At 37.7% G+C, this 26900-nt stretch overlaps 1 protein-coding gene across 1 annotated transcript in view; it reads right to left on the reverse strand.

Annotated features, from left to right (window-relative positions):
• The window catches only part of CNTNAP4 (contactin associated protein family member 4), a 185748-nt gene that overhangs the window by 69895 nt on the left and 88953 nt on the right, over positions 1-26900 (reverse strand). Inside the window, exons 3-10 of the mRNA XM_070742803.1 lie at positions 24221-24368; positions 21545-21748; positions 21244-21428; positions 19356-19499; positions 12210-12471; positions 8258-8407; positions 6163-6334; positions 1322-1428 (exon numbers count right to left, since the gene is read on the reverse strand). Of these exons, the coding sequence (XP_070598904.1) occupies positions 1322-1428; positions 6163-6334; positions 8258-8407; positions 12210-12471; positions 19356-19499; positions 21244-21428; positions 21545-21748; positions 24221-24368 (1372 nt within the window). The remainder of the gene's footprint in view (positions 1-1321; positions 1429-6162; positions 6335-8257; positions 8408-12209; positions 12472-19355; positions 19500-21243; positions 21429-21544; positions 21749-24220; positions 24369-26900) is intronic.

Raw genomic sequence — 26900 nt, forward strand, 5'->3', positions numbered from 1 at the left:
ATTGGTTGTTGTCAGGCAGCTGGTTTTGGGCGGGTTCTTTATGATAGGATGTTCTGTCAGCAAGTTGTCAGCCTTAAATACCCTGCCGAGCGAAGTTAAGTGTGTTGTGTTGTTACTGAATTGAATAAACTTTGCTTGCCATTACCTGCTCTCCACGGGGGTCTTTCTTCCGACATATTAATTTAGGGTAGAGAAAAGGCAGGGCCACAGAAGGTCAGCCAGATTACCCATGAGGAGAAAGCCTCATCATTATTGATAGGCTGCACCAGAAGCTGGCTTTAGCACAGCAAATAGATGGAAGCAATGCTGTGAACAATATGTCCATTTTCTAGCTATGTGTGTTTCTAGTCATTGTGATTCTTGCCTTGCTTTGGATTGTCACCATGCCTTGACTTGGATTTTGCCTTGTGAACTCTTCACTTTTCTTGCCTCCTGAACTGTGTAGTGTGTACAGGAACTCTTTTACTGTGGATTTCATTTTGCCTGGTGGATAAACTTTCAACTGCCTTGTGGACTCATTGGCCATTATTATTATTATTATTTATTAAATTTGTATGCCGCCCCTCTCTGTAGACTCGGGGCGGCTCACAACAGTAATAGAAAAAACAATGTAGAATACAAATCTAATAATTAAAACTAAAAACCCATAATTTTAAAAAACATGCACACAGCATACCATACATAAACAATATAGGCTTGGGGAACTTATATCAGTTCTCCCATGCCTGACGATAGAGGTGCGTTTTAAGGAGTTTACGAAAGGCAAGGAGGGTGGGGGCAGTTCTAATCTCAGGGGGGAGCTGGTTCCAGAGGGTCGGGGCTGCCACAGAGAAGGCTCTTCCCCTGGGACCTGCCAAACGACATTGTTTAGTTGACGGGACCCAGAAAAGGCCAACTCTGTGGGACCTAATCGGTCGCTAGTCCATTGCTCTGTGGACTAGCATTGGTCTGCTTGTGGCTGGACTTAATTGGAACAGTTCTGGATTTTTGGTGAAGGGAGTTGCGGGGGAATATTAATAAACTCACTAACCACAATTGCATGTCTCTCTGTGTTCAAGCAAGACAGCATGGTAACAGAGTTCCCATTCCCAGTTGTAACGTGAGGACTCTTGCAAAAGCTTGATTTTTACAGGGTTGGATGCCTGCGATCTTGCAAGTATGCTATTCAGCATTGAAAGAAAAACCAGTGCTACATAGATAATTTTGATATTGCATAAAATAGAATAGCACTATGCATTTTTAAAAAAAACATTCAATGAACAAATGCTACTGTGATCTAAAATCCAGTGTTTAAATTATTCTTAAGTATATTAAGACTTACAATAATGACATGTAGCCCCCGTGTAGCCTGTGTTTGCACAATTGCAATAAAAACTGTTCCAGGACTGTGAGCATTCTCCACCATGTTCACAATAATTGGGCAGGCATCTACAAAGTCAAAATAAATATAATAATATTTTTAGAATAGCATTAAGGTACAGTATAGATTTTATTACACCTATTTATTAGTAAAATGAGTTGTAGGTAATCATTTCACCAATATATTAAGGAATTGAGAAAGTAATATAAAATATAAGTGAAAAGGATTCAATCTGAAATCAGTTTTGTGAACTGAGTACAAACTCACATACTGGTGAGAGCCATCAGTACTCTTGAATATTGTACACTCATATAACATTAATAATGTGGGTTTTTCACAAATGTTATCTTATTTTATACCTCAATCAAAACAGCCATCATCTTTTATCCTACCCAATAAAAAGATAAAGATTTCTTCAAGTTGAGCTCAGCTCCAAGAGATTTAATGAGCACCTACATGTAATTTTCTTAGCAGTAACATGGAAGAGGTTTTCTACTGCTACCTTCTGAGATTTATATTTTAATTTGATAGTTTAGCCTATGGACATACATTTCTTGGTTCTTAGATCTGATCCATTTTAGCTGTCTAAAATATGTCAAATACACGCTCTGACAGCAAACTGACCAATTTTTATTGGAAGCATAAGAAATAAATAATTGAAGCATTATCATTTTTAAAAGTCTTAAATTCTATTTTACAATCTTTATCTGCTAGGCACATAGAATGGGGGGACAACATAAAATAAAATAAAGTAAATTATATAATGCATGGAAAACCATTAATTTTATCTGAACCCATTTTTCCAGAAATACTGGTTAAAATGACCAGATAACCTCTCTTCTGGCAAGAGAGTGGTAAAGGATTGAGGCATTTATGTGTCCAATTTATGTATTTATTCATCCATCCATCCATCCATCCATCCATCCATCCATCCATCCAATGAAGTGTTTGTGTTTCTGTTTGTGAATGCTTTGTGGCTGTCTCCAGGCAAAAACATGATAGGTTACTTGAGGCATGGGACAACACTGGGTGGTCTCTCCTAAATTTGCTAGACTAGAAAAATTGATCCTCTGTTCAAAGCAGCTCCTTTTCACTCCACAACACAAAGTAATAGCTGCAGAGACCACTGGTGGCATCTGTGAAATAGATGCTTTGCAACATGTGGAAGTAGGACCAAAGATGGGAAAGAGATGCTCAATTATGTAATTTTTCCACATTCATGTAGTATATTTTTCAGAGTATAAGATGCACCTCCCCCCCTAAAATAGGCTGAAAATTTGAGTGCGTCTTATACTCTGAATGTAGTTTTAACTAAGCTTTTTTGAAAGCCCTAATGAGGTGCTAATATGATCTTCCATGTTTTGTTAACTAAACAACCTTCCCTTTGCCTGCTTCTTTCATTGCTGCTCCCTCTGACAATCAGCTGAGCCTTTTTCAGTCCTAAAAAGGTGCCAACAGTGAAGCAATCTTACATGCCTTGCTAGCAAGCAATCTTCTACCTTTTTTCAGCAATAATGAGTAAAGCAATCTTCTGTACTTTCTTAGCTAAGTGATCTTCCCTATGCCTGATTTTCTCATTGTTTCTCTCTGAAAAGAGAAATTAAGTGCTTTAGAAACTGTTTATCCCCAACCAGTGGGCTCAAAACCAGAAAATTAATGTGCTGAAGCTGACCAGACTAAAGACTAGCCAGATGAATACCTGGTAGGCAGATTATTTTTTCCCTATTTTCCTCCCCCCAAACTAAGGTGCATCTTCTACTCTGAAAAATACGGTACATCTCAGCCATTCTGGGATATCTGAAGATACATACAGGTATAACTGACAAAATAGCTGTACAAAAAAATAGTTTTTTGCAGGCTTTACATCCTTATCATATTCAAGGTAAAGGACATTGAAGTCCTAAAACATTCAGGAAATTGTTTACAAAATCTTCTGATGTTGGATAAAGAAGGTTAATGGAAACTAAGATGTATCCCTAAATAAGCTGTAGTTATAGCCTATATAGGAAAAAAAGATCAAAGCCTTTTTGTATTTTTGTAAGAAGTAGGATCATTCTAATAATTCTTCAGAGGAGAGACATGCTTATGGTTACCATAGATCAGGAAAAAAAAAGGTACTGGAAAATAATTCTAAAAATCTCTAGTTCTGCATGACATAAAAGAAAAAAATGTCAGGAATGTAATGTATAATATCATGTTACAACAGCAAACAGATACTATATTTTTGTTTTGTTCCTTTTTTCTGTTCTTATTTTAAAAGCAATAAAAGTAAATAAAATACAAATATAATGAACTGATGTTTCCAATACTTTTTTTAATATAGCAAGACCCTATTGGGAAAAAACCCCCTACAATTGTAGCAAAATATACACAGATGTCAGTGTATACACTAAATATTGCCGAACACAATTTTTTTACAAAAAATATGATCTGTATTATATCTATATCTATAAAAGAATTAATCTGATTGGTCTTGAAATACTGAGCTGTGGATTGGCAAGCTTTTATAAGACTGTAGGTGGGCTGATTGTCACATAACTGATAGGCTACCCTCCATTATAATTGTCTGGACAGCTGCTGCAGTCTAGGGCTCTCTAAGATAGTCATGAACTGATATTAATTTTCTGAACACTTGAACAATATATTTAGGAACTGGATCTTATTTCAATTCTATGTGGGTTACCATTATAGTCAGTCAACATCTGTGGAATAGGTTGATCCTGAACTAATATTCCCTCTTTCAGAATCATGACTGTAGCTGGCCACTCTCTGAAATTTATTCTGAACAAATCCTTTTGCACAACAGCCTTTTAATATTCATTAAAACAGCTTTTGGATAAGTCTTAAGAGATGTTGTGGCTGCTGTAAGAGTCACATTAACTTTAAAGAAGACACAACTTTTTTCAGGTTCATGTGAAAGCATTGCATGCCTTTATGAATGTGAGAATGTTATTGACCCATTGTATCCATAATGAGAAACAGCGTTTTTTTACTCTATATGATTTCAATAGATCCTCACCATCAGCCTCATCTTAACCATAACTCCATACTCCAAAATATTGCATTATTAATTCATATGCCACATAAATACTTCTTAAGAGAGACAAAACAAAACAACAAACAACAATCTAGCTCTGGAGAATATGTTCTGTTACAAATATCTATCTTTGTATTTCTACAGAGTACTTTTGATTATGTTGTTCTTTTTTCAAGGGCTCAAAGACAAAATTTCGTGTAAAATTTTGTGTCATACAATTTTCATATACCAAGAAGCAGCTGGTAAAAAGAAACAATACAAATTGTTGGACATACAATTCTAGTCTATAGAAAGTCTATTCTAGTCTATACAAATTGTTGGACATACAATTCTAGTCTATACATGACAAATTCTTTTGAAGGAAAATATATATATTTTAGATCCTAAAACTGCTAAATTTAATTTGGCCAATGTTTTACTATAGCTGTTTTATAAGAATATATAGAATTATTCCGTTTATGCCTTAGGAAAGGAAGACAACAGATCTGCTTATTGGGTTTGGAAAATGTGTGCAACAATACAGAATTTTAACATTCACTATAACCTTTTCAACTGACTGTCCCTGTGCCTTCAATGAATACATTGTATAATCTGGTCTGATAAGATATTAAATATGTTGTGGTTAGCTCTGGCCCAGCTCCTTCCCCAAGGACTGTGGATGTGGGGGAGACATCCACATGCTGCAGGCCTGTTTTGCCCCCGGTGGAATCTGCTGATGAAGGCTCCTGACCAAGAAGACATGAGTGACAGGGAGGAGGAGAGTGTTGCAGACAGCTCAGAACGAGATCAATTATGTAGCTCCTCCTTGGATTCAGAACAAGAGTTAATGATACAGCCATGCATGCGGAGAGTGATGCATAGGCAACAACAACTGAGAGATTATTATCAAAGAAAATGAGGCCACCTGTGGTTGGGTGGGGCTGTGGTAATTAGTGAGGCTGCTATAAAGAGCAGCCTGTGGGTTTGGCCATTGTGGAGGATTATCTGATCATTGTGTTTTGTGACTGCTTTACTGACTTTGACCTTTTGTGTGCTGATTTTCCCCCGCTTTGAAACTAAACCAGAGCAAAGTGTGTTTCACTTTGTGAAAGAAGAAGGACTGTGAATTACCTCACAGCTGCAAGCTAAGTATCACAGAGCTGATAAGGGACTTGTACAAATTACCAGTTTGTTTGGAGACCAGTGCTCTTTGCTATACCAAAAGAGGACTTAGGTTAAGTGAATTTTCATTATAAAGAACATTGTTTTGAATTTTCAAACGTATGTGTGTCTGAAATTTGTACCTGTGAATTTTTGGGAGAAGTCTACCAGAGAGCCCGACAGAACAAAATAGATGTAGCTTATCTATACACACCAAACCAAGAAAATTATAGCAAGTGCATTTATTATCTATGACACAGATACATTTTCACAAGGCATTTTATTGCCAATGTAGCCTTAAAATAATGTTGAGGATAGTTTGCTAAGTGCCACCAAGCCAGAGAAAACAGCCATAAATATAGATCAAGAAACTTTGAATTGCAGGGCAATTTAAATTCTAGGACACAAGTAGTAACAGTATTGGTAAAAAAAGAAAAGGGAAAAATGGAATTTGCCATACCTTCTTCAAATAGCTAAAAGTTTAGGGAAAACCAGTTGTTATTTTGTCTTTAATATCCCCAACATACATAAGGACCAGAAAGAAAATAATGTTTAAAATAACTAAATGTTTTAATATCCACAGCAACCAAAAATCAACCTTTTTTACTGAAATATAATCTCTTACCTATCTATAATGCCACAGAAATCTAACTGAAGGTCACTGAAATGTCCCATTGAATTTTGTTGAACTGAAATTAAATCTATAGGTTTGCCATCAATGGACATTTGTTTCATACATCCAAGGAAGCTAATGTAAGGGTTCTTACAATCTGAATTGTTGACATTAATCGGGCACCCTGGAAGTTAAAATATGAAAATGATTAATTGGGGGAAATAATTACATTTACAGTGTAATGCTCTACTGATAGACTTACCAGGTACTGATAAGGATAATCCAAGATTCCAACTTAATTCATACATAATTCTATAATTCCAGAACAAAATAAACAATGACTTGAAAAAATGCAGTTCTTTTATGTGATTTATGCAAAGTTCTAAGAAGTACCTGATTAGTTTTCCCCCTAGATAAAAGCTACAATGAATACATTTATTTTTAAAATAATTAAAATTATTATAACAAATAGGTGGGTGCTTCTTATTTTTAAGATTGCACACTGTCAATGTATCAACAAAGCAAAAATGGAAATAAGCAAAAAGGAATGTAATGCTACTACGATGCTAGCAGAAAAGAAAATACATCAATGACATCATAAAGAGAAGGATATGCAAATTTGTAAGTTTTCATATTCTCAGTCATTCCCCTTCCACTGACAAAAGCCCTTTGAATAGTCATCAGATTGAAATTTGAATGCCAATATCTATGGAACATGACAAATGACACCTATTCCATTAGTGCCTTGTTTTTTCTAGTATTTCAGTGGTGCCTTATGATTAATCTACCCAAACCTTTAATTGATATTAATCCAAATGTATTACCTTCCAAGTCTTATTAGTTCTCCTTAGCTAATAATATTCAATAACTTTAATAGAGTTCATAATGAAGCCTGTTTATATCTTAAGAAAGAAAATTTTGATTTAAAGTGAAACAATGAAACAACAAATTTGCTTTATCCAGACAGTCTTCTATAACTCTGGGAACTGAATACTTAGACATTTTGTTGGAAGGAATTTTATATAAGAATTAGGAATAGGAATTTTTTAAAAAATATATAGTTGGTATTCATATGACCTATGTATGCATATGTTCTACACAAATTGTTTTTGCCAATACATAAACATGTATAAGATTCAAACAATCGATTTAATATGATATTACAGCGATACAGTCCTGTGGTGCTATACTATATACAATCACTCAGATGTTCAAAATTACCCAGTGAGCAAATTTATATTTCAGCTATGCCACATACACAGAATGTATGCGTACATTATTAGCTTGAGGACTATGTCAAGTTAAGTCAAAAGGCACATGTAGAGTTGTAAAAGAAGTTTAAGTTCTTTCTCTCTCTTAAATCTCTATTCATTCCCCCAATAAATACCCAAAAGGAGAAACAGGAAAATAATAAAATAAGATAATTGAGAAAAAAATGAATCTTGAGAGCACATGTTAACACACATACACATACTGAATGAAATTTGCTTTTTTCTGAGTTGAATGTACTCATGTCTTCAGGGGAAAAAAAACGTGTGATGAGGCATCATTGTATATATGTATCTTTTATCAATGAAAATGGAGCTTAATTTCAAATATTCCCAAACATTTGTAGTATAAGCAGGGAAAGCTTTCTTGTTCAACTCCCTTGCAGTTTTAAATTCTGTTTTAGAATATCAAATGTTTTTTTAGACATTAACATTGTTGTACAGTTTTGCCAATATTGTAATTTTTAGGAGAATAGTACAGTGGTGTTATCTGCATTCATCCTGATAGTTTTATATAGTTAGGATCATATTCAAGGAAAGACAAGGAATAAAATGTAATATTAATTTTACAGCACTGTATTTAAAATTTGCTTTATATGTTAAAATCAGATGAATCTTCTTCAAAAAACCCCATGAAGAATCTGTATATCTCATCAGTCAACTATGAAAATAGAGTAATTTTCTTAGTTTGGTGCTATGCCCAGATATGAAGTGGAGATGTTCAACTAAAATCTACAGTAAATACTACTAATAATATTGTGCTCCCATCTGAATCCAAGTTCATAGTATTTCAAAACTCAAATTTCTAAGCTTTAACAAGAAAATAAAAAGTATCTTACCTCCAAAATAATAGGTGTCTCCTGAAAATATGTGCATGGGTACTAACATATGAGATGTTGACATCACTTCATTATCTACCATTAAGGTTACACGATTCTTTTTAGTTGACAAATATATAGAATGCCACTGCCCATTATGTAATCCAGCACCTATAAGGGAAAAATGTCAAGAAACATTGAAATCAAGAGAACTTATTAATATAATATCTGATAAGCACTTCATCATCTTTAGTGCTATCCCCAAAATGAAAACGACACTTTAATTCCAGCTTGTGTGAATCACTGTATATTTGCTTTCTTTCTCTTTTTACTGACTTCCTGCCCTTATGATACCAAGGGATAGACTATAGTATTTAAATGCAAGATTCCCAATTATCACAAGTAGGTATTCGAGGTAGTCGAGGCTCGACTACTGTAACGCTCTCTACATGGGGCTACCTTCGAAAAGTGTTGGGAAACTTCAGATCGTGCAGAATGCAGCTACAAGAGCAATCATGGGCTTTCCCAAATATGCCCATGTTACTCCAACACTCCGCAGTCTGCATTGGTTGCCGATCAATTTCCGGTCACAATTCAAAGTGTTGGTTATGACCTATAAAGCCCTTCATGGCACCGGACCAGATTATCTCTGCGACTGCCTCCTGCCGCACGAATCCCAGCGACCGATTAGGTCCCACAGAGTTGGCCTTCTCTGGGTCCCGTCGACTAAACAATGTCATTTGGTGGGACCCAGGAGAAGAGTCTTCTCTGTGGCGGCCCCTACCCTCTGGAACCAGCTCCCCCCAGATATCAGAGTTGCCCCCACCCTCCTTGCCTTTCGCAAACTCCTTAAAACCCACCTCTGTTGTCAGGCATGGGGGAATTGAAAATTTTTTCTCCCTTCCCCCTAGGCTTATAGAATTTATACATGGTATATTTGTTGGTATGATTGGTCTCTTAAATTGGGTTTTTTTAGATTACTTTTTAATATTAGATTTGTTATATTGTTTTTTATTGTTGTTAGCCACCCCGAGTCTTTGGAGAGGGGCGGCATACAAATCTAAATAAACTAAACTAAACTAAACTAATACTTTGGTTTAATTTGTAATGTCTTTTACCATGACCTCCAGTCAAATGCCTATTCAGGCGTGTGTTTGTGTGATCAAATTAGAGTTGTATTAAGCCCAAAATTTATGTTGTTAAGCGAGACCTTTGTTAAGTGAGTTTTGCTCCATTTTACAACCTCTCTTGCCAATGTTTTTAAGTGAATCACTGCAGGTGTTAAATTAGTAACACAGTTGTTAAGTTAATCTGGCTTCCCTGTTGACTTTGTTTACCATCAGGTGGAAAAAGTTAATCATATGATACTCTAATCATTATAAATTGAGTCAGTTGCCAAGCATCCAAATTTTGATTATGTGACTGTGGGAATGTTACAATAGTTGTGTGAAAAAGAGTCATAAGTCACCTTTTTCAGTTGTAACTTTGAACAGTCACTAAATGAATTGTTGTAAGTTGAGGACTACCTGTACCAAGCTTTGATTGAGTGATTTAATAGTGACTCAGTCGAATCATGTCTCGAAGCCAGCTCACAAAGTGATACAACAAAATTGGTAATGCCAACCCTTATCCTAATTTCTTATTTCAAAATTTCCATCTTTCTAAACAGCTGCTGAACAATCAGCAAAACAAAATTGCATCGGGGCATTATATAAAGACCATTCTGCAATAGGAAGTCTTGGTTTATTGTCAGTTAATCATTCATAAATTAATATGTGCCATTGTTCTCTGTTTTATGTGAGAAACAAAAAAAATCTTTATATATCTCTGGTAATGAAGTCTCAGAGCTATGCTGAAAGTATTATGCTCCATTTTAATTATCACATATTGTCTGTGTGAAAGCCAGGTCATAAGTCTGCCTATAGGGGAAGAAACCTGTCCAACCATTCATAATTTAATTACTCAATCTCTACTTGCAGACTTGATTTGCTCCAATGGCTACAATAAACACTTCAAACTTAGTAGCAAGAGGGGAGGGGGGAGTTCACAGTGTGCTTTTGTTAGATAACTTTGTGCTGAAGAAGCAAGAACCTTTTTTTAAAAAAAAAACCATGATATTTTATAGCTGCATAAGCAAATGAAAACTTTCATTTGTAACTCCTTGGGAATTTTGTCTTAGTCGCATTGTACAGTGAGATAAATTCTATTCTAACATAGTTTTTGACTTTTCGTTGTGCGAAGTGTCAGGTTGTGGACAAATATTTTACAGAGTTTGATTTGTGCCTGCCGTTTAGTAGTCTGTCAGAAACGCATGTCAAGAAATCAGTTCGACGTTAAAGGACATGGCAGAAACCACTTAAAACAGGCAGTGAACTATGATTGTGTCATTAACATGCATGTAATTAGGTGTGATTTAAACTGCTTTAGGGGAAGGCAGATATATCACAGTAAAAGGCACATCAGTGACATTCTTGCTGTAGAATTAACATTTTCTGATGGTGAGCCTAGGAAAGCCACAAATTGATACACTTTCTGCATTATTTAATTTGAGTTGGGGAATGTTAGCGTACATTGCAATTGGTTGTGCTGCTACTAAACCCAGTGTCAGAACTTCATAAGTCACCACCATGATATTGAATTGCTGCTGGCAATCATTCAATTATCCCAGCTGTTGTATTTCAGTTACCTTACCACTCACTCAAAGGGAAAGATGCAAATAAAGGCTGCAAGGGGAAAACTCCTATTTTATCAACACTTCTATAAATCAGATATATGATAAAGACCACAACATTCAATTTAAAAGCAGTATTAGAATAATGCTTAGGCCATTTGCTTAGGGTGTAAGTATCTGTCTCTAAAGATATGGTCTGTGAATAATAGAGCTACTGGAAATGACCCAGTAAATCCAACCAAATGCTAAAATAGTTTGAGGAGGGTTTTTTAAATGTATCTGTTACAATGTAGTGGTCATCCAGATTTTTAAAGGCCAGATCTGGTAGCTCTGCTGACATTTCATATACTGTATAAGACTGGGCTTTTATGTATGACATAAGGTATTTTTATTTTCCCAGGACTAGTTTTCCTCTATTGGGAACAAAATATTGGATTGCAAAGTCACCAAAATGATTAAAGGCAGTGAGAGCATATCATTGAGCTTAAGTCCTACTTGTAAATTCCCCATAAATAACTGGCCATTGTGGAAGCAGAATGCTGGACTAGATGAGTGTGGCTGTTCTGTATTATAGTCTAATGACTATAATGGATATTCATTAAGCAAGTTCAAGGAATATTTCTATCCAGTGCCAGGTGCAAGTTAATCTGATTTTTTAAAAATTGGAATGACCTTCAATGGCCATGGAAGTTAACAATGATAATTTTATCTGGAAAGCAAAACATAACTAGACCCTAAAGAATTACTTAGAATTATGCCCAAATTACTGTAATCAATCTCAGCCATCATACAGATTCTGTAATTCATATATTTAAGCATAGAGGTTTAGATTTGAGCTAAAAGAAGGGATACAATCTTCACTTTTATACAGGTTTTATTGGAACTCTTATCTTCTAGAGAACCAAACAGGCACTTTGTAATAGATATTCTGTATTGGGAAGCAAACTTTCCATGTACTCAATATATCATATATTCCTTTATTCAAATTATTTCATCTGAACACCATATGAAGTTGAGCTCTGTAGGAGGCCCTGTAACAAACATTTCCCATGTTAAGCAACTTTGGTGTTCTTCAAACTTTCCAACTTCAGATGTTTAAGTCAGAGTGCCAGGATTCTCATCTTCTACCATGCCAACTGGGGAATTCTGGTACTTTAATCCCTATTTACCTTGGAGAAAACTGGTATAAACAAAGCATGTTTTTCTGACTTAAAAGATAAACACACAAATGCTGTCATCAGAATTCTGATGCTAGTCCAAGCATTTATTTTAGAAATTGCTTTCTTCTGCTCTTTGCTTCACCTGCAGTGATGTCACTCTGTGCCTTTCCAGGTTTGTAGAAGCTCAGCTTAACTTTCCCATCACTTAGATACATAAGGAGGCCACCTGAAGTCTGATATAGTTTATTTGATAGCAACAGTCCCTCATTATTCCAGGTGCGGAAATGAAAACTGACTGAAATTTCATCTAGTCCTGCTGTTCCAGACAATGCTAAATAGCTGTTGGGGTTCAAAAAGGTGACAGGAATAAGTGGAGACTCAGAACAGGAGAAAGATATATTGCCCTGGAAATAAAGGAAACAAGATAAAGATTAGGCAAATGCAGAAATGGAGAGGATTAGCCAAGATTAGTTTGTCGCTTACTATGGTCAGAAATTATGGCTAGCAGTTGTATATTGTTTAGCTGCTTCAGGAAAAGATAGCAATTAAAAGTAGCATTTTAAATGGATAAGAGCTATCAGCCTGTATTGATAAAAATACAGAACCAGAAGCATCTAGACGAGGTTGGTAGTCAATACATGATTAGTTTAAATAATTTGGAGATGTTTCCCATGAGCATGTTAGGTATGTGAAGAAGGTTAATAACCTATTTTTTACAAAAACAGATGTCTGAACTTTTGAACTACATGTAGATACAGAGATAGATGATATAGTTAAATGTATCTATATGTTTAGGTATCATTTTCGTAATATACACCTCTAAGTTTGTCCTTTTCTTATTAAACATACTTTTCCCCCAAAGCAATTTTTCCATGTATGTATGAATAGCTATATGCCCGTTACTTTAATCTAATACATTTTTGTATATATTGTATGCTGCAAATTGCATCACAGTCTCAGGAAAAGTGCTGATTTTGGCACATAACTGTTCTAGTTTGCAGAAAAGTTCAGGAAAATTTAATTGCATAAAGTTATGTTAAAATGAGAACTGGATATATTCCCGTTATCTCCCATTCCTAGAAATTCAAAAGAGTTTCAAATAATTATTTATTTTTCAGTTTAAACTTTAAATATATAACTAGATTTTCCAATGGCTTTTCTTATTCTTTTTTGTAGTTTATTGATCATGCACATGGACACACAGTTTTGCATATACAATGCAAATATACTGCTCAAAAAATAAAGGGAGCACTCAAATAACACATCCTAGATCTGAATGAATGAAATATTCTCATTGGATCCTTTGTTCTGTACAAAGTTGAATATGCACAACAGCAAGTGAAATTGATTGTGAATCAGTGTTGCTTCCTAAGTGGACAGTTTGATTTAACAGAAGTTTGATTTACTTGGAGTTATATTGTGTTGTTTAAGTGTTCCCTTTATTTTTTGAGCAGTGTATATAACTGTCTAATATGTTAATAGGCATTTTTCAATATTTTGACATTACCTATTCACATTTTGGGGCTATGCTTAGGCTCTTATCTTTAATCTGGTCCTGTGCTAACACAATTAACAATATTAAATATATTGTTAATTTAAGCCAGTTAACAATGGATTGAAATTAATAAAGCCAAAATGTTAGGTATGCATCCTAAGGTAACTTCACTTTTAAAAATTGGTGATTGAAGTATATTGTTTCTTATAGAAGAGAATATTTGTGGCTCAGTGGTAAAATTATGGGCTCTTGGGTGCTTTGATTTTTTTTTTACAGATATTTTATTATCAAACTAGGTAACTTCATCAGTGCTGTATAATTTCCTTTGTCACATAAGTACATAACCACAGAAAAAATAAACCAAGAACTAAGGGGCCTTCTGAACAATATGAGATGAATAGAGAGGTAGCTGGTAGAAGGATACCTTATTTTATTTTATTTATTTGTTTTGTCAAGTACATATTGGCGGTATAAAAAGATATAACAATATTTATATACATGATCCTAGTAAAAGAGAAACATTAGGACAAGGGATTGAAGGCACTCTGGTGCACTTATGCACGCTACTTACTGACCTCTTAGGAATCAGTAGAGGTCAACAGTGGACAGTCTAAGAGTAAAGTTTTGGGAGTTAGGTGATAATATTACAGAGTCAGGTAGTGAATTCCATACATCAACTACTTGGTTACTAAAGTCGTATTTCCTGCAGCTTGTACCAGACTGTCTTCATTTAATCATGCTAAAGATATTCATTTTTGAAGTAGACCCAGAGACAGGGTTTTGAGCAATCGGTACTTTTATTCAGCTCAGAGAACAAGTGACAGCTCAGCAAGGTAAAGTGACAATTCAGCGAGTACCGACTGACTCTGCCTGGAGAAACCGCTTCTTTTATACTTTTGCGGTTCCCGCCAAAGCTAGAGCCGGCCGCGTCTGAGCCAATCAGGAGCGACTTCCTGCTTGGGCTCAGACAGCGCTGGAAAGAGGAACAAACTATTTACAGAGTTACAAGGTAGCCATTTCAGGATACAACACCCCTCCCCTCATAGTTGGACTCATCCATCAAGAAAGCCATGTGACGAAGTCGTCCAATCGGTGAGGCCTCCGAGGCTCTCGCGCTGACCTGCGCAGTTCAATTTCTCCTTCGCCACTGACTGTGGAGGATGGCTCGCCGCTGTTCTCCCGGTGCGGCGGACTTGGCCTGGCAGGCCCAACGAAGGCTTCGGAGGACGAGGATGGCTCGGCGTCGCTGGATGGTTCCCCCTGGCCCGATAAGTCTCTTTGCGTGTTTCTTAGTTCGGGCAATGTACTAAAGTCTGTTGAAGGGGGAGAGTCCATGTCAGCGGTTTGTGGCAATTGATTTTCAGCTCGTTTCCGAATGTGGTCTATGTGTCGTTTCCACAAACGACCATCCTCTAGTTTAACAACATAAGTCTTGGGTGCGTTTTGCTTAACAATAATTCCCTTCATCCAGTTTACATTTCCATCAAAACATTTTACATATACATTTTGTCCCAAATACATTTCTCTTTCTGGTTTCATACACATTTGGTTATTATTAACACAGAACCTTGGATTTAACCTGTCTAATGGTGACCTCAACTTCCTTCCCATCAATAACTCTGCAGGGCTTACATGTGTGTGCGAGTTAGGGGTAATGTGCTGGGTTAGTAAGAATTGGTCCAAGTTTTGTTGCACATCCCCAGGGCCTGACCTGTGCAATGCCTCCTTTGCCACCCGTACGTAACGTTCTGCCAACCCGTTAGCCCAGGGCGAGTAAGGCGAGATGAGGGCATGCCTGACCCCTAGGCCATCTAGGAATAATTCGAATTGCCTGGCTGTTAGCTGTGGCCCATTGTCAGACACTAAGAGATCAGGGCAACCATGGGATGCAAACAGTCTGCTCAATACCTTGATAGTGGCACTTGTGGTTATGTTGTTCATTGCTATTATTTCCAACCATTTGGAGAAGGCATCAACCACTATTAAAAAATACTGAGACCCCACTGGGCCAGCAAAATCAATGTGGATCCTAGACCAAGGACCAGCAGGCTGTTCCCACTCAGCCGGAGTTGTTTTGGGGGGACTGGGCCTTGACTCTTGGCACGGGTCACACTTTGAAACCCAACTTTCAATATCAGCATCTAGCCCTGGCCACCATAAATGCCCCCTTGCTAGGCTCTTCATCCTGACAATCCCAGGATGGCCCACGTGTAACATTTTGAGTACCTTTTCCCTTAGGCGTTTGGGGATGATCACTCTATCCCCCCACAGCAAACAACCTTTTACATACGATAATTCAAGCCTTTTGTTTTTAAAATCACACAATTCAGGTTTAACAATATCATTTTGCCATCCCTTTAGAACACAGTTCACCACTTGTTTAAGGATTTGATCTTGCTGCGTGTGTGCAGCTACCTCTTTTGCTGTGGTTAGTGGGTTTTCCTCGAGTTCTATCATTAGCACATCTGTGGAAGGAACAGGGTCTTCCACTAAGTCTGCTATGGGGCATCTGCTGAGGCCGTCTGCATGATTGATTTCCTTCCCCCCCTTGTGGGTGAGCTCATACTGATACCCTGAGAGGAAAAGAGCCCATCTGATTAGTCTTGGAGACATAAAAGGTGGAGTGGGCTTGTTGGGGGCTAGCAGGCCTAGTAGGGGTTTGTGGTCAGTGACTAGCTCAAAGCTTCTTCCAAAAATGTAATTGTGAAACTTCTTCACCCCTGCCACTAATGCTAGAGCCTCCTTGTCTAACTGGCTATAATTCCTCTCTGTGCTGGTCATGGTTCTTGAAAAAAATGCTATTGGGGCCTCTGTCTTATTAGGTAGAACGTGAGCTAAGACTCCTCCTATGCCGTACGGCGAAGCGTCGCAGGTGAGCCTAATGGGTAGTGAAGCACTATATTGGACTACTACACTTTTCGAAGTTAATAAATTTTTTATTTGAGAAAAAGCTTCACGTTCAGTTTTCCCCCATGTCCAGCGGGCTTCCTTCTGGAGTAAACGATGGAGAGGCTCTGCTACTGTTGCCTTCTGCTTTAAAAAAACGGAATAAAAATTAAGGAGGCCCAAAAATGCCTGCAACTCATTCTTATCTCGTGGCTCTGGGGCTTCTCTAATTGCTCTCAGCTTCTCTGTTGTGGGGTGGATACCTTCTTTATCTATTTTATACCCAAGGAATTCAATACTGTTAGTTCCCCAGACACATTTATCAGGCTTGATTCGTAACCCTTTGTCCTGTAGCCTCTTAAGTACTTCCCTTATTCTTTTGTTCACTTGTTCCTGGTTTTCCCCTGCAATTAAGATGTCATCAAAATATGGAATTGCCCCATTTACCCCTGACAATAGGCGTTCCATGATGCTCTGGAATATTCCTGGGGCTATGCTTACCCCAAACTGTAACCTCGTGCATTTGAAAGCCCCCCTGTGCGTTACAATCGTTTGAGCGTTTGCTGTTTGTTCATCGACCGGAAGTTGCTGGTAAGCCTGCGCCAGGTCGATCTTTGCGAACCTTTTTCCCTCCCCCAGGGAGTGTAATAGTTGTTGCACAACCGGGATGGGGTAGGGGTGGTGTTGGAGTGCCTTATTCAGGGTTGATTTGTAATCAGCGCAAACTCTTAAAGAGCCATCTGGCTTCAGGGGTGTCACTATGGGAGTTTCCCATGGCCCCTGTTCCACAGGGACCAAAATACCTTGACTAATGAGTTTGTCCAGCTGCATGTCTAGCTTGGGGAGAAGCGGAAGGGGAACCCTGCGAGGTTTCAGTCTAACCGGTGGGACCTTGGGGTCAATAGAGAAAGATATAGGGGGTCCCTTATACAATCCCAAGGTGGGGCTGAACACTTCAGGGAACTCTTTCACAAAGTTAGGCATATTATCACAGTTTACATTACACACACCCGAAATTTCGATCCCCAACGGTTCCATCCACGCTAGACCCAGCAGGGAGTGTTTGGCCCCCGTCACAATAAGCATGGGAAGGGTACATTTAACATTCTTAAATGCAATAGGTACATTTGCTGTTCCCAGGACCGAGATTACCCCCCCTTGGAAGTCTCTGATCACCAAAGAGGTTTGAGTTAGGTCAGCCTTAGACACATTAGGCATATATAGTTTAAATTTTTCCCAGGGCATGATGGTATATCTCGAGCCCGTATCCAGCTCCATTGAGCAAGGCTGGTTATTTAGTAACAATGAGATAACAATTTTAGCCCCCTTTTTGGTTGCCGTGTTATTCACGGAAAATTGAGAGTTACCTCTATTGTAGTCGCGGTTAACGGTTGAGTAGTTCCTTTGACCCGAGTTGCGGAACGGTCTCCTTTCTCGCGATTGGGGGGGCTGGTTTTGAGGTCGCTGGTATTGTTGTGTGGCAAAAGTTTCTTCTGGTGCCGTTGCCCTGCATGCGATGGCGATGTGGCCTCTCCGGTTGCAACGGCGGCAAGTAGCGTCTCGGAAGGGGCATCGATGGCGCTGGTGATTTCCCCGGCAGCCCGCGCAGGGGGCTGGGTGAGTAGCTCTAGGGTGTCTCGGCTGGTCTTGCAGGAGGAGGCAGTTGTCCCCGTTGCTAGTTGGCTGGCTGAGGTCGTCTGTTCCCACGGCGCTGGGAGACTCGGCGTCGATTTTGGCAATGATTTCTCGCCTTCCGTGCTCTTTTAATTCTCTTGCCGCTGCGTCGGCTGCTTCCGCGGTCTGCGCTAATTTAATTACGGTTTGTAGAGTCGGCTCTTCTTCGGTGAGGAGTTTATTTCTCACTGTGTTGCTCTTCATGCCGAAAACCAAGGCGTCGGTGAGGCGAGCTTCCGGGTCTTTAAACTTGCATTGAGCAAGTACCGTTCGAAGCCGCGTTGTAAATTGGCTGATCGACTCGGTTTCTCTCTGAGCCATCATGTGGAATTGATGCCGGTAAACCATGGCTGGTCTGGTTGGTTTGAAATGGCTCGCTAGTTTCTGTTGAAGTACATCCCACGCTGTGGTTCTTGCTTGTTCTGGTTCGGTGAGAGTTTGGGCAAGTCTACGGATCTCTGCGCCGCAGTAGTTGAGAAAAATAGCCCGTCTGCGATCGGCTCCGGCGTCCTGCATTCCCGCCGCCTCGAGGAAGATCTCGAAGGTGGCCATGTACTCGTCCCATGTCATTTTCTCGGGATCGAAGAGTTCCGGAGCCTGGCCGATCTGGATTTTGTCCATGTTGCACGCAAAGTTTCTTCCGTTCGTTCGTCGCCAGTGAAGTAGACCCAGAGACAGGGTTTTGAGCAATCGGTACTTTTATTCAGCTCAGAGAACAAGTGACAGCTCAGCAAGGTAAAGTGACAATTCAGCGAGTACCGACTGACTCTGCCTGGAGAAACCGCTTCTTTTATACTTTTGCGGTTCCCGCCAAAGCTAGAGCCGGCCGCGTCTGAGCCAATCAGGAGCGACTTCCTGCTTGGGCTCAGACAGCGCTGGAAAGAGGAACAAACTATTTACAGAGTTACAAGGTAGCCATTTCAGGATACAACAATTTTCATTTCCCCATGCCGCCTTATTCTCTTATATTATGTGAACCACAAAGATTTTTCATGGGCACAGTTCAATGGAAAAAAGGAGGGAAGAGAAAACTATTTTCAATAGTGTACTTAAATAATTTTTTAAGAATTAAATACATACCAACCTTAGACTGCATTTTGAATATGAGGTGAAAAGGGGAAATAGTGTGTGTGTGTGTGTATGTGTGTGTGTGAGTGAGTGAGTGTGGAGAGAGAGAGGGGGGGAAGGAGGCAAGGGGGGGAGAGTGAATACACACATATAAATATTTCTTACCACTATGTTGATCTGAGGTTTATATCTCTTGGCCAAATCAATAATGTTCACACCATTGTAATAAATATTTTCAAAACATCCATGAAAGTTTTTCCATGGTAATATCCCTGATTTTCCAGGCATTGGAATCCCTCCAAAGCTGAGCTTAGAAAGAGAATAAAAATCAATAACAGTATTAAATAATTTTCTGACAATCTTTTGCAACTATAATGACAAAAACACTTAACAATAGAAGAAAAACACCATTTTAGCCAATTTAGCATCATTTTTTTTTTTGAAAGCTCTTTTCAAATTGGCAAATGCATTAACATAAATTGCAGGTTAAAATGCAGACCTTAAGTATAATTTCATAGGTAATAAAACAAAGAAAAATACACTAAGCAAACATGTTCTCATTCTTGAAAAGAGAAATTACCATTGTTCAATAGTAATTTTAAAAGAATAAAATATATTTCTCATTTCTAACCAAAAAACGCTATGTATAAATATCAGTTAAGAATACACACACATACACACACACTATAAACATATAGATATATTCAGCATACACGCTAATATACTATACATATACATTTATATAATGATGACCTTATCTATGTTTTGCACTGTGAAAGATTCTGTTTTCATGTGTTCATTGTAACTGCCTACCTGAAATTGTACTGTGATTTTTCAGTCCAATGAAACTACCCGTATGTGTGTTTCACAAATATGTGTATTGTTATTTCTATTTTTAAAAAATTGAAGATATACATGGCATCCTGTTCTTCATGTTATAATTCATGCTCTGAACCAACGATGAAGAACTTGTGGTCTTCCAGATGTTGCCATACTGTTGCTGTAGTACTCTTGGCCATGATACATAACAGCTATTGGGAATTATATTTCAGCAATATTTGAAGATTTATAGGTTTGCAACTACTGCACTGTACTGTACACACAGATGTTATAGTCATGAATGTTCCTGGGCAATGAATAGTTTTATTCTATATCGAAAGCTGCTCAATCTTTTGAATAATTCACATGAACTCTGCATATTTATCACTAAATATGTTAAAATACATATGTTATATTCCCCATACGATTCTATAAACCATTACACAGAGATGAAAGATGATAAGATAAAGGATAAATGTCTTAGCGCAGTGATAAATGATCAATTATTGTCTTCCATGGTCTAGAGAAGGATTGGGCAACTTTTTCTGTAGAACACTGGAGTAATATATTATTGGCTACATAGTAGTCTTGATTGAAGCAAATCAGAAGTGGGTTCTAAATCCTGTCATTACCGGTTTATGCATGTGTGCTCCTGACTCAGGGAGGTGGGCAGAGTCTCCCATGGCTGCTGCTACCAGTTCGCCAAACTGAGCCAAACCAGGAGCAACCCACCACTGAAGCAAATAGTAAGTGGTTTAATATATATATTAAACACAGCAAAATATTTATTGACCATTCCTTCTTTAGCTTTTCTCATGCTTCCCATGCCTGCTTGAATGATTAACACTGCACATTTACTAGCATATAATGAAGGGATATAGGAACTGGCTGGTAAAGCTATGTTGCCACCAATTCCAAAATGGAAAATAAACTCCTTCAAATTTACTCAGCAGGGAAGAAAACAGCATTCCCAACTGAATATTTATTTATTAGATTTGTATGCCGCCCCTCTCCGTAGAGTATAAAGCTGAATTCCCTGTTATATCTCATTGTCCAAGTTTTAAATTTTGCATAGCAATAATCTCCAAACCATGTTTCATCACAAAATCAAATTTGGTTAATTCTACAGAAAGCAAAGAAGCCTCAACTATGCACCTCACAGTATCCTTGATCGCATAATCTCAATTACATCACAATGATAATAACTCTAATAAATGAAATATAATTTTCACACCTCATAATCAAGGTCCAAATAATTGAATTCTCCCTTTGCATGAAAATGGTGAGTGTGTTTATCAACTGTAAAGTTCACTTGATTATTGAAATGTTCAATGAGGACTGAATGCCAATGCTGATCATCCAAAAGGCTACCCAGAGTGATATTAATCTGGGCATCAGAAGAATACATTTTAGCATCACCTTCAAGAGGAGAAAAACAAATTGTTAAGTCTGCTATAATAAACAACAGAGATGGCAAAGATATGAGAGTTCAGATTTCTTAAGTTATTAAAAGAGGGACAGTATTGTGTATATACCTATATTGATGAGTAAGGAAAGCTTCCCATTAGCTAAAACCAATGTGATATGATCTCCATTCTGCCCTTCCCTGTGTAGCAGAATCCCATCGCTTTGACTGGTTTTAAACTTCAGAGAAATTACATCTTTTAAAGCCGTTGTGGGTTTGGGTTTAAATCTGTAAAGCAGGAAACTGCTTCCATCAAAGTCTGCTACATCAGATCCTGGAAGTAAACACACACACACACACCAAAAACAAAACAAAACAAAATACAGTTTTTTTATAAAACAGTCAAGGACGTAAGAGCATGATAATATATGATACCTAGAACACAATACCTAAAACATGAACATGAGAAACGTTGTTGTCATGAATAACATAGGGAAACAATGTAGATTTCAGGGGCAGGTGGGCTTTAAAATTTTTAGCAAGGGGCTCTCTGCCCAGTTACTGGATGAGCGTGGCTATGGTGGACATAGTCTAATTGGCCTCCTGCACCATGGTGGTGGGGGATCAGGGGTGGGCTACTACCCAGATGGGGGGAATGCAGTGGGATAGCGAAAATAGAGCCCCACCCCAGACCACCCAATTTGCAATGAAAGATGTTGAAACAAAATGCAGGGCATCCTGCATAAGCCACGCCCACAATGTGGTAGTAAAACGTTTGGTAGCCCTTCACAGGGAGAAATGTTTTGGCCCTGCCTGTGGTTCAGAAGCTTTTCTCGAGCCTCTGGGAGGACAAAAATGGCCTCCCCAGGCTCCGGAGGCCTTCTCGAACTTCCTGTAGGCCCTCCTTTTTGCCATCTCTAAGCTCTGCATGAGCCCTGCACTTACCTGCATCCAAAATGGGCCAGGTGGGGACTCCTGGGAGGGGGGGCAGGGGTATTGCGCCAGCCAAGAATGGGATTTAGGGGTTCTCCGAACTGAAGAGGATCTTAGCTAGGGGTTCTCTCAAACCTCTGTGATCCCCCTGCAGCCCACCCCTGTTCAGAGATTATAAAAGGAGGATTCATATTGTTTTAAGTTACAAAAATATTACAAGAGCATTTGACAAATTCTGAAATATAAGAGAGAAATCTCTGAGTCTTCGGAGAGGGGCGGCATACAAATCTAATAAATTATTATTATTATTATTATTATTATTATTATTATTATTATTATTATTATTATTATTAAATTTTAAAAAAATATTCCCTTTTCTAAATGTGGGAAAACTGGCACAATTTTCATATATAACAGGTTTTATATAATAGGCATTATATTATAGGCATTATTATACACATTTAGCCATTGGTAATACCCTTTTGTCTCATTATATGTTAGCAGAGGCATCTGTAGCTAACTATGATGATGCCAAAAAGAAAAAAGAAAGAAACCTGAGTTGCAACATCACAGGGAAAACTCTGCCCTTTTAAAATCTTGCTAATGCTATGAAAGGGGAAAAGCTTGTGTTGCGACACCACAAAACACGATTTGCAATTTCATCCCTTCTGCTTATGGCCTTGCATATGAATTTGCCATTTTCATGGATGTGCACTTTCCATAGGATATTAGACACTAACATAACCTTGTATTTATCATAATCTGTAAGTAAGGATGATTTAATAAGTCACAAACAACATTCACGCAGCCTAAGTAAAGAAGACAAAAGAGGCAATAGTTCTTGAAAGCTACATTTGTGAAGTAAATGAAGATATATCAGGCTTCCCGTAGGTCATTTTTCAATTGACTGTCCTCTTCCCAATCAATGGAAAGCTCCTATTTCATATTATTTCACTTGGCAAAACACTTGCTATATTAGGCTTTATTTTGGCCATAAGCTTTTGAAAATTAATCTTTGTGAGCTCCATTAAAGAATCCATTATCTCTGCTGAAGGGTCACCTGCAGTATTTTAAATGATCCTGTTAATACATTTGACTTCTTTTGAGTTCCATCAATTGCTTTTTTTCAGTGTTTTATCCTATCCTATAAAATCTGTTTGCAACTCTATACGACTTTTCTGTAAATAAACCTCACTGAAACATACAGCAACTACCTGAGATTTTCTTTCCCCTTTGTTTTATTTTTAATCACTGCGTTCCCACTGGGAAAGATAAGTCCATTGAAACCAGGGAACCAAGTGAACAACATACTAAATGTATTCAATATGTTGTAGTCTATCAACTACAACTATCAGTTAACAAATCCATCAGATGTAATAGTTGCACGTAATCCCTATGCGCTTTCTGGTTTTATTTTTATAATCCTTTAACATTGAACCTTAATGATGCACTTTAAGTGGTGCATCTGTATTTCTGAACATGGGCTTTATTGATTTTTTTTCTTTTCCAATCTTCAAAAAGTGGACAGATAAATAAATTGAAACATTCAGTCCCATAATGTCCAAGGACTCATGAAACAGATAGTATTTGCCACCCTACTTTGTTTAAAGCAGTCCACATAAAAGGGAGAAAAAAAAGCCTTTCTATAAATGGAATTCAGAATTAGGTAGATAAATTCCAATGTTACATGATATTGATCCCCGTGTGCAAAAAATCAATATTAAGAAAAAGGACAATAAGGAGGTAACATCAATATTGATATCCATCCCCACAAAAGCCTTTATTATAGCACAAATGAGCAAAGCCTAATTAAGAGGTATTTCATTTGCAAATTTGTGTCATTTTTCTCATTAAACGGAAAGACATCACTTACTATAAGCACATCCATAGACTTCAATCCGCATGCCAATCCTGCCATTCTGGTTCCAATCTAAAGGGACAAATCGTAGAAACTTGGCTTTGATGGAATGTTCAAGCTTGTAATATACCACACTGTCAGCATTGGTGTTTCCTGAAAAAGCCTGTGAATAACAACATGAAAATGAGCTTTTGCTCTGTATTCTTGTAGTATGTTCCACAGAGCACATATTAGTTTAGATTTAAACTTGATTGGTGTGAAGATACAAATCAGTGCTGGATTTCAGCTCCTGTAATTCCTAATAAGCATGACCATGCAATCATATACAGTTAGTATGCAATTAGAGGCTCAGACTTCAGCAACTTTGCTTTCTTTTCATGTGAGCTGATAAGAAATAAAAATGTTAATGTTTTGTTCCACAGGGCATCTCAACTTATAACAGCCAGTATTCAAACAACTGGGACCAGAGACCACATTTTTTAAAAAAATATATATAATGATTTGTTCTTCATGTCAATTTAGAAGCCTAGGAATGAAATAAAGAGCATGTAAGCCTGGAAGCCATGTCACAGCTTACATAACTAAAACACATATGGAAGGCATCCAAGACTCGCTGCAATACAGGAGTGTGCTCAAAATGCAGGCTCTATAGACCTAAGTCTTTGTATGAAAGGGACATCGTGAAAAGTTTGGATTCTATTTTATTATGTTGTATCTTTTAATACATTATAAATGATTCAATGATATTTACTTTTGCCAGTTTGCAATAGATAGTTATAATAATTAGGATCTTAGATAATTGCAGTTCACATGTTATTTACATGTTCATTGTAAAATATCAGTTACAGGTAAAGATAACGTGGACACTTATATGATGCCTCAGAGGTTAAAATAATGCACTGAAAATGTATTTTCAGATTCAGATTCTAGCTGAGCATCCTGTTATATGCATCAGGTCAAATAAGCCATGAACCATAAACCAGGAATGAAATGCTGTAAATACTAATACTCTCCTATAAAATGAAAGAAGTGTTGTTTAGGATCAAATACTGAGAGAAACACGAACTTTGTTCCATTTTTTTCTCCATGTTTCCTTTAGAGGAACAGCTATGCATGGAGGGATTAGCTGAACAATAGATGCACAGAGAAAAGGCATTTAAGGGGATCATATCTCTCTGCAGACAGAATTTGATGTGAACACATAATTGCATTAAGGAAGGGGGTGGGGGAGAAGAATGATTTAATTACATCTATGGTTTCAGCCTTGTAAGATAGTGCAGATAAGAAGCATAACCGGGAATGATAGCTCTATTTTATTGTAAGATTTCTTGAAAAAAATCTTACAAGACTGAAAGTATTTTTCTTCCCCTTTTACTTTCTGAAAATCCAGGAAGGGTATTTTGTGAAACGTTTACCGTGTCTCACAAATGCACCCATCTGTGATCTAAGACACCTTTACATACTGTTTGTCTAGTCTGTGGCTTTCCCTCCTGTCTCCCAAGGTCATTCCCACTTTCTGTTACATTGAAACTGTTGAAGATACTGTTGACTGTGGCCACATTGTAAATTATGGTAGTGTTAAAAATACCCTTCGGTGAATTCCAGAAATAAAAACATTGCACATAAAATAAATGATTCGTGCAGCAGTTCTATTTAGGAGCACGTGTTGCAGATTCACAAAAGTATATGCTGTTAACTTCTGGTAGCTGATTGAAAGGGCACGTGTTGTCATCATAGCAAACAATGTGACTATTTTGCTGATAGTAATGAGATGGAGTATGTTGCTTGGCAAAGCACTTTCAGGAGAGTGCTCCTTCAATATTTAATTAAAGTGTCACAATTCTTTGAAGATCTGCAGAATCTTACCTAGCATAGGAGCTTTGGAATGTACAGTCAGCCCAACTGGATATATGTTAGAACATAAGAACATAAGAAGAGCCATGCTGAATCGGGCCAAAGCCCATCGAGTCCAGTATTCTGTGTCACACAGTGGCCCACCAATTGTACATGGGGAACTTGAGCAGAAAGAGAAGGCAAAATCCTTCCTTTCCCTTAACTCCCAACAAATGGTACCCAAGGGAACCCTGCCTGCCTCAACCAACATAGAGGCGGCACTTGGACATCCATTTCATTCAAAATGTTATTTTGGCTTTTCATGGGAATACCTATGGAATAAAACATTGTGTGGTGAAATTGTCTATATATCTTGGCCTGATTTGGGGCATACAGTATTTAGACTTTCTTTTTATTTATTTTTTCACTGGGATTTAATGTCATTCCAAGTCTTCAGAATTCCAAGAGGCTTATATTCTCTTCTTACCATAAATTCAGAAAAAAAGTAATGTCAAATAGCCTATTACAAGGAGAAATATTTTTTTAAAAAATATATTTTTATAAAATATACATAAATGTAAAAGTCAGACCAGCTCTTGGCAACCCTGTATTTTAAAGCACATTTTAAAAAACTGTATTTCCTCCCTTTTACTGTATTTTAAAATTTAGACCTCCTGTTTAAAAATGTAGAACTAAGGGGCTCTTCTTCATCTGGCATCAGAAATGTCACAGAGGTTGGTGTTAAAATCACTTCTTTTGGAAAGCCTGTTTCATAATTGTGATGTCTCTATAAAGTTGACGATAAGGTTTGTTACATTGTTATTCTAGCCCAGTGATGGCGAACCTATGGCATTGGTGTCAC

Source organism: Erythrolamprus reginae, chromosome 2 (assembly GCF_031021105.1).
Source record: "Erythrolamprus reginae isolate rEryReg1 chromosome 2, rEryReg1.hap1, whole genome shotgun sequence".
Classification (NCBI taxonomy): Eukaryota; Metazoa; Chordata; class Lepidosauria; order Squamata; family Dipsadidae; genus Erythrolamprus; species Erythrolamprus reginae.